Source organism: Lagenorhynchus albirostris, chromosome 10, assembly GCF_949774975.1.
Source record: "Lagenorhynchus albirostris chromosome 10, mLagAlb1.1, whole genome shotgun sequence".
Classification (NCBI taxonomy): domain Eukaryota; kingdom Metazoa; phylum Chordata; class Mammalia; order Artiodactyla; family Delphinidae; genus Lagenorhynchus; species Lagenorhynchus albirostris.
The window spans coordinates 39003171-39017665 of record NC_083104.1 but is presented as its reverse complement, the minus strand read 5'-3'; the positions used below and the strand labels follow the sequence as shown (position 1 = coordinate 39017665).

General features: G+C 47.4%; 2 protein-coding genes across 6 annotated transcripts in view; both read right to left on the bottom strand.

Moving 5' to 3' along the window:
• Positions 1–4069: 4069 nt before the first annotated feature.
• On the bottom strand, positions 4070–11109 carry C10H3orf62 (chromosome 10 C3orf62 homolog). Of its 2 annotated transcripts, XM_060161904.1 has the most exons (4): positions 10812–11104; positions 9286–9700; positions 8356–8447; positions 4070–7356 (listed from the first exon to the last, which is right to left on the bottom strand). In XM_060161904.1, the coding sequence occupies exons 2-4, from the start codon at positions 9693–9695 to the stop codon at positions 7091–7093; spliced, it is 768 nt and encodes a 255-aa protein (XP_060017887.1). In that variant the 5' UTR covers positions 9696–9700; positions 10812–11104; the 3' UTR covers positions 4070–7090. The 2 variants fall into 2 exon arrangements, with proteins under 2 accessions (XP_060017887.1, XP_060017886.1); XM_060161903.1 differs by having other exon boundaries at positions 9286–11109.
• Positions 10744–14495, bottom strand: part of USP4 (ubiquitin specific peptidase 4) — a 46963-nt gene continuing 43211 nt past the window's right edge. For all 4 annotated transcript variants that reach the window (XM_060161888.1, XM_060161889.1, XM_060161893.1 and 1 more), the window contains 3 exons: positions 14329–14432; positions 11694–11782; positions 10744–11298 (listed from right to left, as the gene is read on the bottom strand). In XM_060161888.1, coding sequence (XP_060017871.1) covers positions 11140–11298; positions 11694–11782; positions 14329–14432 — 352 coding nt within the window. In that variant the 3' untranslated portion in view covers positions 10744–11139. The remainder of the gene's footprint in view (positions 11299–11693; positions 11783–14328; positions 14433–14495) is intronic.

Sequence of the window (14495 nt, the reverse complement as noted above, 5' to 3'; positions counted from 1 at the left end):
GAGAGTAGTGCGCTTATATGAGACTTTGGATTTCCAATTATATCTTGTTGAAGTTTTTGAATTTTTGCAATATATATGTACTTCTTTTGTAATACAAAAAAATCAAAAAATAAAGATAAAACTTTTAAGGTGTGTACCATCTTTTTATTCCTTACGCTTCTCCTAAGATGATTTTGAATAAACCACACCCTACTCAAACTGATTTTTCTTTTCTTTTTTTTAAAATTTTATTTATTTATTTTTGGCTGTGTTGGGTCTTTGTTGCGGTGCACGGGCTTCTTATTGCGGTGGCTTCTCTAGGCACTTGGGCTTCAGTAGTTGTGGCTCGTGGGCTCTAGAGCGCAGGCTCAGTAGTTGTGGTGCACGGGCTGAGTTGCTCCATGGCATGTGGGATCTTCCCGGACCAGGGCTCGAACCCGTGTCCCCTGTATTGGCAGGCAGATTCTTAACCACTGCGCCACCAGGGAAGCCCTGATTTTTCTTTTTTTTATGAAAGTAAAAATCCTCATGGATGGACAGCTTCCAGAATTTGCCTATTATCAAGCCAGTACAGGGTTGAAAATGGGGCTTTTTTTTTTTTGGCCGTGCCACACAGCTTGCAGGGGATCTTAGTTCCCTGGCCAGGGATTGAAACTGGGCCACGGCAGTGAAAGTGCTGAGTCCTACACACTGGAACGCCAGGGAATTCCTGAAAATGGGGCTTCTGTGTGGGCCATTATAGAAAGTAATGGTTCCTGATTTCTCATTTTTATATTCTTTATTTTCAGGGTTATGTATCCCACAAAAATCTGGGAGAGTTTAATTTGCCTGTGACACCTTCAGCAGGGCTACCAGGAACCAGCCTAAGGTGCTTTCACTCTCATTTCCAGACCAAGGGCGTCCTGCAGTCTACAGCCACAGGCAATGGCAGCAGCCCTCTCTCTTCAAGGCCTAGGAAGTACAGACTTGGGCTCTGCCTTAGGGTGCCCTGGCCTCTACTCTCCCTGTGGGTCTCACTGGATATCTGTTCACCCTGCCCTCTGCCAGCCTCCACTGCCTTCCCTGCTGGTTTTCTCTGCCTGTGCAAGGACGGCACTGGAGGAAGCAGCCCAGCCCTTCCCAAACTGACTACAGGTGACTGTGGAGCAGTTAGCATGAGGCTTGTAGATCAGAGGGATCTGTATTTGGAAATGTTTTATTACTCTAAGTTGAAAGGTTTAGTCATTTTACTTCACAGTTGAGACCCTGTTGAGAGAACTCCACCAGTATTTATGACTGTGGCCTTCTCATTGAAGGGTCTTGTCCAACTTTGAAATGCCAAAGCAGGACCCTCTGTTCTTTGATTCTGCTGTGAGTTATGAAATCCTGTATTTCTTCAAAAGTATTTCATTTTGGGGCTTCCCTGGTGGCGCAGTGGTTGAGAGTTCGCCTGCCGATGCAGGGGACACGGGTTCGTGCCCCAGTCTGGGAAGATCCCACATGCCGCAGAGCGGCTGGGCCCGTGAGCCATGGCCGCTGAGCCTGCGCGTCCGGAGCCTGTGCTCCGCAACAGGAGAGGCCACAGCAGTGAGAGGCCCGCGTACCGCAAAAAAAAAAAAAAAAAAAAGTATTTAATTTTGTTTAAAGTCAAAGATCAGAGTGACTCAGTGTTACATGAGCTGGGTGTTTTTGTAGAATGAGCAGTAAATTTAACGCCTAACAAGGCTGGGTTAATTAAAATTATGCTGCCTGTCTCTGGCAATCATCAGAAAGGATATTCTGTTTCTTATTTTATTCCTAAGGCTTTTTTTTTTTTTTAAACTATTGTGTTCCTGCCAAATTTGGTGAGCATGACACAGCCCAGGCACGTCCCTGGAGCACGCAACATTTTTGGCTCTTTGGATGCTGATAGAGATGTATGTAGCCACACGGGGTGGATGTGGTGGGAGGTCTTACCGGCCTAGGGCCCACCTAGGGGCTCCTCCCTCTATACAACTCCAGTTACAGTCTGAGGATGGAAGTAAAGCCACTTGCAGCACCTAATTGTCTTAACATTCAAGTATCAATTTAAATGTCACCTACAGAGAGGCCTTTTCCTGACCTCTCCTCTTCTGAAGGGGCTCACCCTACTCACTGCCCATTCCCTTACCCTAATTTCTCTCATACAGTTCCATCTGAAATGATATATCAGTATTTTTGTGTTTGCCCACATTGCACAGTAGAATATAAACTCCAGAAGCAAGAGCAGCATCTGCCTCGTCCCTACTGTATCCTCAGCATCCAGGAGAGTGTCTGGCACTAGTAGACACTTGATAAATACTTACTGAGAGCAGGGATTTCTTGCTTATCTTTCAAACAGCTCCTAGCAGCCTGTCCTGAAAGTTGGGTCTCCCTGGTATCCCTTTGCAACTTCCTTTCTTTGTCTCAGACGTTTCAAAGGGGTCCTGATGACGTATCTCCTATAAGATGCCCATTCCTCTCTCCCAGGCCAGCTCCCATCCAAAGTGCCCAGAAAACAACAGACTTTTAGCCCTCAAAAAAGATAGTGGTTTCCTACAAGAGCTGAACGTAGTTCTGCAATTGTTTTTCATGCCAGGCCTTAGGCCAAAACTCTTCATCAAATCAGCCATTTTCCAGCTGGCCTAGCATGGAAAGTCCTCCCCACTAGGGCTGGAATCCACTGTCAAACAGATTTCCTGAGTAAAACTTTGTTCCCTCTATAAATATTTAGCTGGAACCTAAAATATTAATGTTCTCCCACATACTCCAGGGAGAAAGCAAATTACCAGTCTCAGATTGTCTCTAGATGACAGCCTTTCCAATAACTGCCCATAATCAGGTGCAGTGGCCTCCCTGGTTTGCTTGCCTAGTTCACTGGCCTTCACTGCCATGTTAAATGTCTTGTGCCTCAGTTAGAGGGAGGAGGGGGATTGGCCTCTTTTGCAAATCCTTTTCATCAATTTCTTTGATCATTAATAGCTCACAACTCCTCCAGTGGCAGGATGGTGTTGCTGCCCTATCAGCACATTCCTGGGTGCAAAGGTGAGGGGCAAAGGTCCCCCAGGTTATCTATCTCCCTCCTCCTTGTCTCCTGACCCCCTTGGAGTCTTCCCTGGGATTGGAAGTGCAGGGTCCAGGAGAATGCCAAGGAGCCAGGGCAGGTGGGCCAGGAGATGCCTCCCCCATTCCCCTGGTGAGGGGAGCAGGAGGTAGGGAGAGGGAACCCTGAGACTCAGAGATGAGAAGGTAGGCTTGCGTGCCTGATTGTGCTGGCTGGAGCTACACAGAAGCAGGCGCTTACTGACCACAAGTGCCCCCAGAGCTTACCTGGCAAGAATTCAGACTCCAGTCTAGACCTGTGTTGCTAGACAGGAATGTGAGGAACATTGCAATACAGATGGGGCTGAGGATAGGGTCACTGTTTCCAGCCCTTCACCACCCTTGAATTGTCTTTTTTTTTTTTTGCCACACTGCGTGGCATGTGGGATCTTAGATCCCTGACCAGGGATCAAACCCGCGCCCCCTGCAGTAGAAGCTCGGAGTCCCAACCACTGGACCACTGGGGAAATCCCTTGAATTGTCCTCTTGAAAGAACTGTTGCTGTACTCTCAGGCCTCAGCTGTGGCCTCTGCTCCTTGCGGGAACTTCACTCGGCATTCACTCATCTCTCCTTTTTCCTGTCCCTTCTTCCCCCCACTTTCCCTCCAGACCCCCAGCTTCTCCTAGCTTCTACAGACCAGCTCCTACATTAAGTATTGTTACAAGTCTACCAGTATGCAGACAGAGCTGGTTTCTAGTGACTTTGGCATTGACCCGGCAGCATGTAGCCAGGGGACCTGGAAACCCCTCCTTATAGAACTGGATGGGCCCAGCTTCTCACATGCCTTGTGCTGTAGCTTGAACTGGCAGTTGGTGACTAGCAGGTTCCAAAGCTCCTATTTATTCTTGAAGCTGCCTTGTTTCTATTTTGATTCTGCTAATCCAAATTGCAGTTCGGTGTTTCCACGGAAACAATTCAGGGATTGTTTGGCTTTCCAAGATGAACTGTGGGGGAGAGAACCGAATGACGTAAAACATTTTTAGTTTCTCAAACATCAATGTCTCCCCAATAAATCTTTGGTCCCAAGTTTATTAAAATAAATGTTCTAGGCAAAAAATGTTCCAGGCTCCTTTTATTCCTCCAGCTAAATCCCTAGAGACTAACTCCTCAAACCCCTGCTCTGTGCAGAGGAGCACACATCTGCCCGCCACCCTGAAGCAGATGACAAAGGCAGGAAAGTGTCCTTTGGGCACCTTGGGGAGCCAGGGATGCAGAGACAAGAGTGGGTGTCACCAGGGAAATGACCACATGGCCACCCCAGCTACTCTGGGACTGGCATGCCAGAGGCTCAGGGCTCACCTGCTTTACTAAATAGCTGTGTTTCTACAGTGAGGAAAAGCTCCTCATTTAAGGATTCCAGGATGAATTAGCCCTTTTGGTAAATCTGAATTTTCACATAAAGGCTTTGCTAAAACAGAGGTATATTTGTCTATCCAACCAGGGAAAACCTGACCCCTCCCTCCTTCCCCACCTCTACCCCAGGCTCCGCCCTCATTCCCAAGGGCCACAGTCTCTGCTGCAGGCAGAAGAAAAATCCTCTCATTTCAGTCTTGCAGGGTTAGGGCTAGATCCCCATTCCCAGCACTGAGTGCTGAGAAACAGCTCTGTGAGACCCAGAGTTTCTGGCCCTGAGGGTCCAGCACCCGCAGGGAAGGGCGACCCCCTTGTCAGGGTCCTGCTGAGCACCCCCTGGCAGGCCCTGGACCTGCACCAGTTCCTGTAAACTGTGAAGGTCACCTCTGGGCAGGTTTCTGGTGAGGGATGCCCATGGCTGGTTGAAGATGAGGGTTTTAAAAAACAACTCTAATTTCTTTTTTCTACAGAAGTGACACATGTCAGCTGCAGATAAATTTTAAAATACAGACAAGAAGAAGACCTAAACCCTCCTTGTTCCTCCATAACAATTTTCTGCATGTGTGCTCATACACACATTTCACAAACTTGGGATCAACTGCATTTTTAAAACAAATAAATACATCTTAAATTTTGCAATAAATTCAGATTTACAGGAAAGTTGCAAAGACAATAAGTTCAAATATATCCTTCACTCAGCTTCTCTTAATGTTAACATCTTGCATAACTGTGGCATACTTGTCAAAACTAAGAAACTAATAACCATATTAACTAAACTTGAGCCTGTATTTAGATTTGATCCGTTTTTCCATTAATGTCCTCTCTGTTCCAGGACACAATCCAGGACACCGCACTGCATTTAGTCATTGTGTCTCCTCAGTGTCCGCTGCTCTGTGACAGATTTTGAGTCTTTCCTTGTTTTTAATGACCTTGACAGTCTTGAGTACTGGCCAGGTATCCTGTAGAATATCCCCCAAACTGGGTTCATCTGATGTTTGTCTCACAATTAGATTGGGGCTGGGAGGTTTTGGTAGGAATACCATGGAAACAAAGCACCCTTCTCATCGCATCCTGTCAGCGGTGGGTGACGTGCACAGGACAGCACAAGTGGTGCTCATCTTCATCACTTGGTTAAGTGGTGTCTGCCAGGCTTCTCCATGTAATCTACTATCTTTCCCTTTCCCAGCTCTATTCCTTGGAAGCGAGTCACTAAGTTCAGCTCACCCTCAAGGGGTGGTGACAGGCAGGGGTTGGGGGAGATGAGGATTAAGCCCCACATCCTCTGTGGGAGAGTAGCCACATCAAGGCATATTATTTGGAACTCACTGTTGGGAGACCTGGTTTTTTGAATATCAAGTAGCCTGACAACTCTCCCTCCAGATGGCCCCATTCCCCCTGGAGTGGGGCAGGCAAGAAGCTGTGAGCATTTCTTCTTATTTGCTCCTGTCTCTCCTATTCAGGGAATAGAAAGTGAACCCCAATTCCATAATCTGTGATGTTTATTATCTGCTGCAGGGAGTGAGTGTACGGTGGCTTGGAAGGAGCCTCTGGTTAGCCCGTCCTGCCTTCTACCCCCCAGCGGAGGCCTGTCCCATGAAGTGGCCGGAGGCTAGTTCTCAGGGGCAGGCAAGTGCCCAGTCTCACACAGCTACGGAGTAGATGCAAGGTCTCTACCTGGGGGCCCAGAGGAATCTCCAGACCTGTAGTAAAGGGGTGATGCCAGCTCTGCAGCCTGCCCTATGCTGGATCACTAGCCTAAAATATGGACTGGTGGGGGGTCCTCGGCCCCTGGGACTTCCTCCCAGCTCCTTGGTTTGAGTTTTGGGTCTTACAACAGCTTTGCACCAGACTCCTTACCCCCATACTCCCCTATGCCTAGGAGGCGGGCACTTCCGAGACTCAGCTTCTGGGAGGCATGATACCTTGCCCAACAGTTTATTAGGTTTCCTGAAAGAACATCATGGTTTTGAGAGATCTGTCCAAATAATTTCTGATGATGTCCTTTCTCTCAAGCTGTGGTGGAGGGTTGGCTCCAGCCCAGGAAACCTAATAAGGGATGCTACCAGCCCCTCTGACACAAGTAGGAGGCCTTTGCAGAGGGCTTTGAGCTGGGCAGGGGCAAGGATGGAGGGATTGAGGGTCTGGACACGAAGAGGGCATGAGGCCCATGCAGGGGACAGGCAGTCTTGTGTGCAAAATGCGCAAATATGGCAGAGGGTCTGGGGCCAAGGTCCATCTTCACGCCAGTTCCTCCATACAGGCTGAGCTGGCCTGGGATGGGCTGGTCCCAGGGGTACAGAAAGCCCATGCTGGTTGTAGCCCGTGTACTTTTTCAGGGGTCCGTGGAAAAGAACATGAAGACACACAGCAGAGGCCCAAGACCTGCACCTGCCTTGGGTTCTGGGTATATTGAACATCAATCAATAAAACAGTCAAGATGTTAAAAAAAAAAAAAGGTGAAAAAAAAAGAAACACTTCAGAGCAACAGAATTAAACAAACAAACAAACTGGGCTCTCAGCTCAAGAAGGGACACAACTGGAAGTTAAAAAGATTGGGGTAATTCAGATTCTGCCAAGCCTCTGAAGAATGTGGCCCCTGATGACAACTGTGACTGCCCTGCACAGATGCCCTAACATCAGACTCCTGCTGTAAAGAATCAAAGCTGAAGTCAACTGTCCTTACTCAATTCGGTATTTAAAAGAGGTCAGCAAATTGTAGTCCTCTTCCAAGTCCAGAACAGTCTCCACGATACTGTGATCATAGAAAGCCTGCTTGAGGCTGCCAGGGTCTGCATCCGAGGCTTCCTGAGGGCTCTCGTCCACCAGCAGGGCCCAGGCGTCCGCCTTGAAGGGCGAATCTTCACAGCAACCACACACACGGTTCAACTCATTTTCAAATTCTAGTTTTCCAGCCAATTCTTCAATAGTTTGGATGCCTGTATGGTCTTAAAAATAAAAACATTCAGCATTACAATTCCAGTGAGAGATTTCTTAAGACATTTCAGGCACAAGTTAAAAACCACAAATGGGCGGCCATTTCCGAGGACTCTACAAAGCCGGTGTTCCTGCCCCCGGGGCTGGCAGGCTGCCACATTCTAACATGGGCTTGGTGTCCCCCTTCCTCGCTCAGGTATTTATTGAGCCCCAACCATCTCCTTGGTTTCCAAGGAGGGTTTAAGTGGGAGGATACAGAGATGCATGTGTTTGTTCCAGCCCTCAAGAAACTACTCCCTGACCTGTGGGCACAAGACATAGTGTGAGAAAAATGGGATCTTTGGGGTAATCAAAATGCTGCCTGCTGGGACTTCCCTGGCGGTCCAGCGGTTAAGACTCTGAGCTTCCAGTGCAGGGAGCACGGGTTCGATCCCTGATCGTGGAACTAAGATCCCACATGCTGTGCGGCGTGGCCAAAAAATGAGAAAAAAAAAGCTAAAAATAAAATAGCTTTTAAAAAAACAGTCCACACACAGAATATACAGATGTGTGTGTAGAAAAAGTATCTATGACAGGGTATACAGCACTGTGTTAACAGTGGCTGCCTTTGTGGTGGATGGTGGAATTACAGGGGAGTTTTTGGCTTCTAACTTTTCTTCTAATCTTGTATTAATGCCCCCCCCCCCAGCTGGACTACTCTCCTCTACCCCTACCCCCATCTCTGCCTATGTCCTGTTTCCTTCACATCTAAGCTCATCCACCAACAGGGGCTGCTGTCCCTGGCCTCCAAGGATTCTCTCTAACTGTACATTTATGAAATGACTTGACTGATATGTAACTCCCCCAGGTTATCAGCTCCATGAAGGCTCTCTGCTGTGAGCAAAACAAATCTAACAAGCCAGTGGAAAAGAAATAAGGATTTTTTTTTTTATAAGATGCTTGCTGACTCAGGGGCCCGTGTGAAGAACCTATCCTTCCAGAGAGAGGATGCACCAGCCCTCTGTACTCACCGATCATGTCAAGCAAATCCTTTGTGACCTCTTGGCTAGAATTGCTGAGTGGCATGTTTGACTCAACCTTCAAATCTTTCTCCATATCTTTCCTGCAGCCCCCAGGTGAAAAGAAAAAGGTGGGGGATTAGATCCTCTTTCAAGAAAATACTGGAGAGGAACTCAGTGTTAGATAATCTTAAAGACAAACACTGGTACTTTAAATTGTCATTTATGCTGTGATTAGAGGATGACTGGGAACCACTGAATCAGTGAAGTTGACTAAAAGCATCATAATGCCCATTAATGTTTGTGAATATGAGCACAAATATTTGTAGAACTGAAATGATTAAATGGCTTCTTCAGTCTCTGACTACAGAGCAACCAAGATGGCAGAACCTTGAAGTTTCAGCGCATATGGTCCTCCTTGCTTCAAATCAAGGTGCCTAGGATGAGGCAGTTTGCAGCTACCTGGGAGAAGAAAAGGTCTAGGGAAGACCTTATCCCAGGGAAAGCCTAAAAAGCTCTGGGGTGAGGAAGGGGAGCAGAAGCAAGGGTGAAGTCAGGGCCCAGCCATTGATCCACCTCTCCCCAGTTTGGGGAAAAAAACACTGGAATTAAGATACGTGTTTCTGCCGTACAAAAAATAAGATGACTTTTAAAACTAGGTTCTTTAACATTCACTACCCCTTTTGGTACTGCAGAGTGGTTTCCATGACTGGTTAGACATCCAAGACCCCTCACCCCCTCAAACCAAACACACACACACACACACACACACACACACACACACTCTTTCTGAAGAACGTTTACAAACTTTCCAAATAAAGTCTTAGAGCTTCAGAGGGGAGGCAAGAGTAGTGTTATGGATTCAATTTAGGATTTTCAACAATTTTTTCAGATATGAGATAACCCTAATTATAGCTATTAAACTATTCAGATTGGAATCACCTTAGACTGTCTTTTCTCCAGTTCTCCTCATCTCCTGCCGCTCTCCAAAACTGTCTTTCAGGTGCCAAAATCGAGGAATGCATCGATATGTTTTCCTTGCTGGTCAGAGGTTTTCTTTTGGGGCATAGAGCACGTGTCTTTGCACTCACGGGTTCGTGGTTTGGTGCAAAGGCAGGGCTCTCATTCCCAGGAGCAAACGGGACAGGAGAGAAAGGAGCCGCAGAGGAGCAGGCTGCCAGCGGGTGCCTCCTGCAGAGGAGCCTGTGCATGGGGAAGGGGAAAGAAAGCGGCGCAGCGTCCAGCTCCTGCCTCTGCATGCCTGAGCACTCCTGGGAATGACTGAGTCCTTCAAAGGCCCGGTCAATGGCTGCAGTCAGCTCCTTTCTGCATCTTCTCAGTTTTTCAGACATCTCCCCTAAAAGCGACCATGTCTTTATTATACAATACACTGGAAATGCACACAGCAACGTGAAAATAATGTTACAGATGAGGTTGTAAACCACCCCCAAATGGAGTATTTGCCACAATTTCCTTAAGTTTGACCCACACCATGGGTCGGAGAGCAGGGAAACCCCCACTCCCAGCGCTTTTTCCTCCGTGGGGTCAGGTGCGGCCCGCGGTTCTCCGGGAGGGAGGAACCGGCAGTGGAGCCGGAACCACTCCCCCTCCCCCGGCTCCGGGCCCCTCATCCCAGCCCGCAGCCCCTTCGGTCGCAGGCTCCGGCCCCACCCAGCGGCCAGCCCCCGAGCGGAGACCCACAGCCGGGTCCTCACCGAGCAGCCGGCGCTCCCGCACCACCGCCCCTACCAACGGTCGTCGCGCACGTCCTCATCGATCGCGTGTGCCCGCGACTGACAGACCCAACCCCCACGGCTCAGGTCAAAGGTCAGACAAGAAAAGCCCAGATGACCTTGTTCTCTGAACCAACGCAAGGGGGAGCAAGGGCCCCACGCACGGAGGGGACAGTGGTCTCAAGCCTCCCCGCGACAAAGACAACGGCCCTGGGAGTGCGGCCGGGCAGGCATGCGGAGGCCAGACCGCCGAAAGAAAATCGTCTGGAGGGGCGGGGATCTCACTTCTAACCGAAGTCAGCAGCGAGAATGGGAGCCCTTCCCAAGCCCAGGAAGGTTCCCATTCTCGAGCCAACAGGGAGAGAAACGACTGGACGCGACCCAGTACCCAGCGGTTTAGTGTACCAACTTCCAAGTGATATCTAATAAAAGTGCCAGAGGGGTATCAATTCATCAAGGATGCTGGGGTACATAACAGAACTGCTAGGTTCCACAGGAGACGGAGGGGCAGGAAACCCCAACACCAAGCATCTTCATTTCATTAGGGAGAAGAAAGCTGGATATTCCAAGATGACACAAAGGGAAACAGAAATGGGCTTTGGTGGCTAATTTTTAGGGTATTATAAACCCATCTCAGTGCACAGCAAGGGAGAAGGGGATGACATCATTTAGTCGAGGCTTCATTTACTGTGGGCAGACTACTGGCCACTACTGGGGGGAACAGTAATCATTCACCAGCCTGTGGCAGGTCTTCATGGCCACACCAAACTCAATGACAGTGTGTTCCTCTCCGTTCTCTGGAATCCATCAGACATACTCCATTATGTTCCCCCCCTCCCGACCCCTACTTTGCAGCTCCACGAGGTTTTACAGAAATTTCTCACCACCTGTATAAAAAGAAAAATAATTCAGCCTCCTAACATAACCCTTTTTTTTTTTTTTCTCATAAAAGAAATAATTTCCTCATCCGGTTTTTAGACGGAACACTAGCAAGTCTTCAGTGTCAAAGGTGTTCTCCTGAGGGACTGCACCGGTGCTGTGGTGCAGGGTCACTGAGGCAGCATCAGTTGGTGTCCATGCTGCAAGTCTCATCATCCCCCATGCCCTGCTGTAAGCTGCCTGGTCTCGTCCCTCCATCAAAGGATCCAGGAAAACTGAGTGAAGTCGTCTTATACAACTCATCATCTCGCCGCTGGTAAAACAGCACATAAGCTGCTTTCGTCTAAAACACAAGAGGGGAAACATCCATTCACTGGTTGGAAAAATCACCCATTCCCCCACAGCTTTTCTCTCTGTTCAAAACACACCACTCTCAGGGATCCGCCGTCTTGCCCTGTGCAGCCACACACTGAAGTGACTGTGAAAACCCTTCTACCTGAGGCTGGCTCATGCTGACCCTCCCCAGGGAGTGGGGAAAGGCCTTGTGACAGACCCCGAGGAGAGATGAGCATCTCATTTAGGAAGGGTCCCATAAGGAATGGCAGCCAACTCTTTCTCTACCACACCTTGCTTCCACTGTCCCAGCAGGATGACTAAATAACCAACTAGCCCGGAAGACTTTTCCCAGCTCTAATCCCTAAAGGTAAGAGTGGGAACCAGGTATTAGGGCCTACTCACCACTATTTGATCCTCGGAGGCCAGGGACACACTGCTATCATCAAAGTAATACCATTTCCCATTCAGTTTGTTCTTCGCGTACGCAGTGTCTGCCAAAGCAAGAGAATACTCTAGCCGGTCACCAAGAGAGCTAATGTGGCTAGCTCATTACAGTGGCACTCAACAGCAACACAATTCCAAAACATGAAACAAACAGAGTCTGAAATTAAAAGTAATTTATAGGTTGTGTCCTAACAACCAAAAGATAACTCAGCCTTTAAAAAAAACCCTGTTCCTAGGGAGGGTGGGAGGGAGGGAGGCGCAAGAGGGAAGAGATATGGGGATGTATGTATATGTATATCTGATTCACTTTGTTATAAAGCAGAAACTAACACACCATTGTAAAGCAATTATACTCCAATAAAGATGTTAAAAAAAAAATCTGTTCCTTCTCAAAAAGGCACTAAAAGGGTAAAAATGGAGCCGCTGGGGACCAAGGCTTTAAACTGTAATTTTGGAAAACTAATCCAAAAAATAGAGGAATCCAGTGTCAATCTTCAGGATGGCTATGAGCAATAACCCAGAGTCAGGGGATACTTAAAAGGAGCTGATACTTTAAGATTTAAACAAAACAACAGTTCTCAAAAACATGCCAAGTCAAACTCCCCCACTTCATCCAGGCAGATGGTTGGCTACTACTGCCTCTCACTGCCTCTGGAGCCTGTGGGATAATCCCAGAGAGGGACACATTGGGTATTTGGGTTTGCAAAGCTGGGATGTGAACAAGAAAACTTAAATATATCTGCCTTCGAAACTGTGAGTCAAGAATCTGCGGCTGGATAACAATTCCTCACACCAGGCCAAGCATTTCCCCACACCGGGCAAGCATTTCCCACAGACAACACTTCCAGTTTTGATTTTACACTATTTCGAAGCAGGATGTGTTTACAACAGGAATCCCAGCAGCAATACCCAATTCCTGCTCCACCCAGACTCTCAGAAACAACAGAATCTGATGGAGATTTGGTTTCCAGTCTCAACCTGCTGTGTGGCTTCGGCAAGCTGGTTTTTTTTAAGCTGTTTAACCATTACTCACTGCAGTGCCTACTGCACCAAGTGGTGGTGGACGACATGGGACAAAGTGACAGAGAAGGTGCCAAGGGCGTGTCCCCGCTGTCCGTGCTTGGCATAACAATAGCAATGGTGGCTCTCAATCGTGGCGTTCCAACTGTGGACCCAATGTGGACCTGCATATAACCAGCCTAACCTGGATGAGGAAACTGAAGCCTAACCTGGATGAGGAAACTGAAGCCTAACCTGGATGAGGAAACTGAAGCATAAAGAGGCTAAGTAACCTGCCCTAGCAGTGTTTAGATGCTAAAATGGAAGTTAAAAATGAATACATGTGTCCAGTATGCATGAATAGAGATAGTGAAATTACTTTGGGGAGAAAAAAGTAAGAGAAGAGTAAGTGCTGCAGGATATGATATGATCAGAGATTGCTAATAGCCACTCCAGTAGAGCCCCAATTTTCAAACAGGCACATTTTTATTTCCCATCCTCTCCTACAGCTAGATGGTAGCCCTGTGACCAAGTGATAGCCAATGAGATGTATGTAGAGGAGTTGAGGGGGACTTCTGGGAGATCTGCTTAAAAGGGAAGGTCATACCCTTTTTTCCTCTTCTTCTAATGGCCTGGAATGTAGACCTGAGGGTTGGAGACTGAGCAGCCATCTAAAGGCAAGAGGTGATATGGTAAGAATGGAGAGGCAGGAGAACAGACTGTTGGGCCAACAGAAAAAGCTTATCAGTATAGAAGAGAAGACTGGGGTTTAGGGCAGTTCCCTAATCCACTGTGAGTGTAAATGGAACTGACACCTCCCATGGTGTCATCTCTTGGGGTCCTGACACTGGGTGTAGTGGCAGTTATCATGGTGCAGATGCAATAGAAGAGAGATGAGGAAACCCAGCTCCTCACTTCAACATCACTAAAACCTTTCCATAAACAAGTAACAAAATAAACTAGTAAAAGTATAAAAGTGAAGATAAACCTACACATTATAGAAATTTTGGAAAATAAAGTAGAACAAAGAAAAAATTAACATTTTGGTCTCTCTCCTCCTAGGCTTTCCCCCCTCCTATCATAGTTTCTCTGTCTTTTGTTTCAATGTAGTTGTGATACTACTTTCTGTAATGATGCAATTTTGTGTAGCTGTTTTCCCTTAACATACCACGGGTATTTCCTCATGTTATTATTAATTTTATTTTGCAATGACTGTGTACTCTTCCATGAAATCGATGGACAGAAGTGCCAACGGTTGATCACCAATGCTATTATTAATTTTCCACTATTATAAATAATACTGATTTTTCACTATTATAAGTAGGTGAATATCTTTGCACATGAAGCTTTTCCCCAAAGTCAAGTAATTTCCTTAGGTTTCCCAGAGGTGGATTATTGGATTAAAGAATATGAACCACCATCCTACCAGAAAAATTGAGGGGCAGCAATATGGAAAAAGCCCGCAACCTGAGGCCCGTGGAGCTGTGTAAGTTAAGTGCTTAGGGCAATGCCTGGCACACAGGGATAGGCTGGTGAAAGATGACTGGCCATGGGCATTTCAACATCTCAGAAAGAAGCAGATTCCAGTACTTACAGTGGCCAACCCCCATGGCTCCATAATGATTGGACACAGCAATGAGGTCGTACACATAAGGCCTTGCTGACAGGTCACAGACAAACTCAGACATGTTCAGAGCTCTGAGCAAAGAAAACAAAAATAACCCTTCAATACATTAAACTCAGAGAAAGAAGTCAGAGCAA